General features: G+C 35.0%; 1 protein-coding gene across 1 annotated transcript; it reads right to left on the bottom strand.

Annotated features, from left to right (window-relative positions):
* Nucleotides 1–2,031: 2,031 nt before the first annotated feature.
* Nucleotides 2,032–3,105, bottom strand: LOC133821223 (uncharacterized). Its single transcript, XM_062253660.1, has 4 exons — nt 3,100–3,105; nt 2,592–2,987; nt 2,401–2,550; nt 2,032–2,286 (listed from the first exon to the last, which is right to left on the bottom strand). Exons 1-4 carry the CDS (start codon nt 3,103–3,105, stop codon nt 2,032–2,034), a joined length of 807 nt encoding a protein of 268 aa, XP_062109644.1.
* Between the last annotated feature and the right edge of the window lie 436 nt (nt 3,106–3,541).

Below are 3,541 nucleotides of genomic sequence, written 5' to 3'. Positions count from 1 at the left end.
AGTTGACTCTAAGCTTGGGGTCTAGTGGAATCGGCCCAATCTTAGGGTTCGAATCGGGGTACACCACAACTTGAAGTTTTTTCTCTTCTTCTTTTCGACCTCGTCAATCTGACGTAAAAAATGGGCTTGTATATCTTCTTATTCGCACTGTTCCATATGCTCATGGATTAACAGTTGGTTTCACATGAATGAAGATGATGGGTGGTAAAGGAGGGCAAGCTCGGGCTCCCACTGATTCTCTGAAGACTCCGGCATCTAACAAGAAAAAAAAATGGTGAGGGCCCATTACATAAAAGAAGAGGGAGAGATTAAGATCTTGATAACTCGAGCTCGTAAGCTCAAGATAACAAGGTCGCCTTAATTGAGTGTGAAGGCTCCAAACGGTGAGATTAACTCAAACGTCAACATCAAACTGTTATGAAGTTCAAGGCATCGAGAGTGTACCCACGTGAGAGTGGAATGGTTATTATCAGTTTACAAGAATCCCGAATTTCTAGGGAAAAAGTTGGCAGTTACCCGAAATGGCAATATTATCAAGATATGTGCATTAAAACCCTAATCCAGAACAATTGTTTCTTAAGCTACACAAAACCTATATCCTAATACCCATAACCTAAAAGGTCCCATTTTTATCAGTTTTTACGAGAATTTTTTGCCTAAAACATATTTTCGATCTATGCAAGTTTGTACAATCAAAACTTATCTATTGCAAAGGGGTTTTTAAGAATCTGGTAGAAACTAGAAAAAAAAACATTTGTACATAAAGAGGAAACATAAACATAAAAAAAAAATTATGAGAGGTAGAGAGACCAGAAAACTTACACAAGGTTCTTTGTGAAAATATGGGGATCGTTGACAGAAGAAGGGGAAAAAAGATTGTGTTGCAGTTTTATGCCATAATTAAAACCCAATTTCTTTGTAATCTCATTTTAATATCAATAATAGAATAGAAATCATTTTGATTTGGTAATTCACTTTGCTCACATGTTTTATTTTCATGATTATTTGTTTAATATAAACTTCTATTAAATCCCAAGAATATAACTAATCGTATTTATAGTGGCGTAATCACAGTAGAATATAAATATGATTATATGTTCAAACATAAGATAGTCCTAAGATTAGTCAGTGCATGAGACTTACACTGACTTGTCAATCTACGATATAATCTACTTACACAATGTAGTGTTATGTTCTTTCTAGAACATTAACAATGTAGATAAGATCAGATGTATTTGTTACATCGAACTGGACCGATATTGATAGTAGATAGGATAAGTAAACATATCGTTATTATCTATTCTAGTCATATCATATAGTTGACCATAGGTCAATTCAACCTTAATTCTGAGTGGTTAGTATTCTAACTGATTGTATTATTTGAGTTTGTTGAGTTGTTTGTTACCAATTTACCCTACGGACTAGCCCATACTTACATCTTGGGAACTCAGTAGTGTAATTGAGTGGGAGTGTTAATCATAGATATAAACATCTACAGCTTCTAATGAAAAAGAAAAATGATGGTTTCCTTTTAGTTTGGTTCAAGGTGTTAATAATAGAGATTTCATTTTAGTAATTAATATTAGTTTACTGAAATGTCATTTAAAAGGTACTAAGTGTTTTAAGGATAAAATACAATGAGGGGTAAAATGGTATTTTAGTCCGTTCTCATTGTAGACCGTCCATAGAGGATTGAGTGATAATTATGGTTGTAACAATGAATAACTAATAGCGTCTATATTCCTTATAGAATGTTATATGAATTCAAGAGTGCAATTCTATGTCTTTAGTGGAGTCACGAGGACTTAATAAGTTAGTAATTTATTTGTTAAAGTTATGATAACTTATTGGAGCTTGATTTCATAGGCCAATGGCCCCCACTGTGCCTTGGACAAAATCATCCAAATAATCTTAATTAATTGATTTAATTGTCGCTTAGAATTATCAAAGTTTTTTTGATGAAAAAGGGAATTTATATTGCACCAAAACAGATTACAACCAACAGATTACACAAACCAACCTCACGACAGCTTATAACAGCTGAACAAAGTCATAAAGATTACAATTCTTGCTCAAATCTTTCTGACTAAATCTACCCTGTAATCTAATCTTAATAGTCCTCTTAATCATCTTTACTAGGCTATAGGGAGTATAGGACACCTGGGAGAAGTAACACATGTTTCGGTTACACCATATATGATACACAGAAGCAGCTAAACAAGATAAATATATGCGATGCATCACTGATTTTGGCTTCCCGTTCAGCCAGTTCTTCCAAATGACCCACTGTTTCGACCAAATATCAGCACCAAGCCAATTGTATAACAGCTCCCAGATTCTTTGAGAAAAAATACAGTCAAAAAATAAATGACTGTGGGATTCCTCATCTCTATCACACACCGGACAGGCCACAGAACCAACCTCAATATGAAAACGGGCCAGATTATCTCTTGTCAGAAGGTGCCCAACAACCGCTTGCCACAAAATAAATCGATGTCTAGGCACAGTAATACTGCTCCAAACAGCCTTAGCAAACCCCACCTGCTCCTTCTGCAGCATGTTGATATAAAGCAATTGTAAAACCAGCTTACCATGAGGAGCCGCAATCTCCAAATCCTTGCCAGAAAAAAAGACTCTCTCAAATAACAAATCTTGCGCCAGTACCAAGAAACATCTGATTTCAGATGGTAATCCCATATAGATTTTCCTTTTAAATAGACTCCATCTATCCATTTCACCCATAAGACATCTTGCTTTGAAGATAAAGCCCAAAGGTACTTAGCCAAAAGGACTTTATTCCAGAGACAACCTTCCTTGAAACCCAGACCTCCCATTGCTTTCGGAAGAGAAACCTGGGACCAAGAGGAGCAATGAAATTTACTTCGATTATTCTTCTCTCCCCAAAGGAAACTGCGACAAAGTCTGTCTATTTCATGAACCGCACTAATAGGAAGCATAAAGATGTTCATCCAATAATTACGAATACCCTGCAGCACAAAGTATATCAATTGGGTTCTCTCCGCAAATGAAAGATGCCTACTAGCCCAAACATGGAGTCTATTATGAATTTTCTTTAGGATTTCTCCACAATCAGCAAACAGCCATCTTGTAGGCCTTAGCGAAATCCCCAGATATTTTAGAGGAAAATTCCCCTCACCAAGAGCTACTGATCTAAGGATATCGTCTTTAATCTAAGCTGCCACTCCCCCAAAAAACACTTGAGATTTGCTCAAATTAGCTTCCAAACCAGAACTACGACCGAACTTCACAAATCCATCAAAAAGAATCTGAACATATTTCACATTCCCCTTGCAAAACAGAATTATCAAAGTTGACCAGGTCAATTTTTGATAATTTCAAAGAGTTATACAATTTAGAGAAGAAAAGAGATTTTATGCCAGATTTATTAATTAAGACAAACTGGTGTCTAAATTAATAAATAAGTTTAAATCAAGGTTCAAATTATAAATAATTAATTTGATAAAGGAGTTAAATAATTATTTAATTAATCAAATCAATAGAAAATAAATATAGGCTTTGA

This window comes from Humulus lupulus, chromosome 1, assembly GCF_963169125.1.
Source record: "Humulus lupulus chromosome 1, drHumLupu1.1, whole genome shotgun sequence".
In the NCBI taxonomy this organism is placed as follows: Eukaryota; Viridiplantae; Streptophyta; class Magnoliopsida; order Rosales; family Cannabaceae; genus Humulus; species Humulus lupulus.
Note: the sequence above shows the minus strand (reverse complement) of the source record. Positions and strands in the feature narration are given on the sequence as shown.

What these genes read in the sequence shown, in the direction of transcription:
- LOC133821223 (XM_062253660.1), bottom strand. An exon ending in GGAGATTGCGGCTCCTCATG is followed by an intron (nt 2,551 to 2,591) that starts GTAAGCTGGTTT and finishes AACATGCTGCAG; the next exon opens with AAGGAGCAGGTGGGGTTTGC. An exon ending in TTGGTTCTGTGGCCTGTCCG is followed by an intron (nt 2,287 to 2,400) that starts GTGTGTGATAGA and finishes TGGTCGAAACAG; the next exon opens with TGGGTCATTTGGAAGAACTG.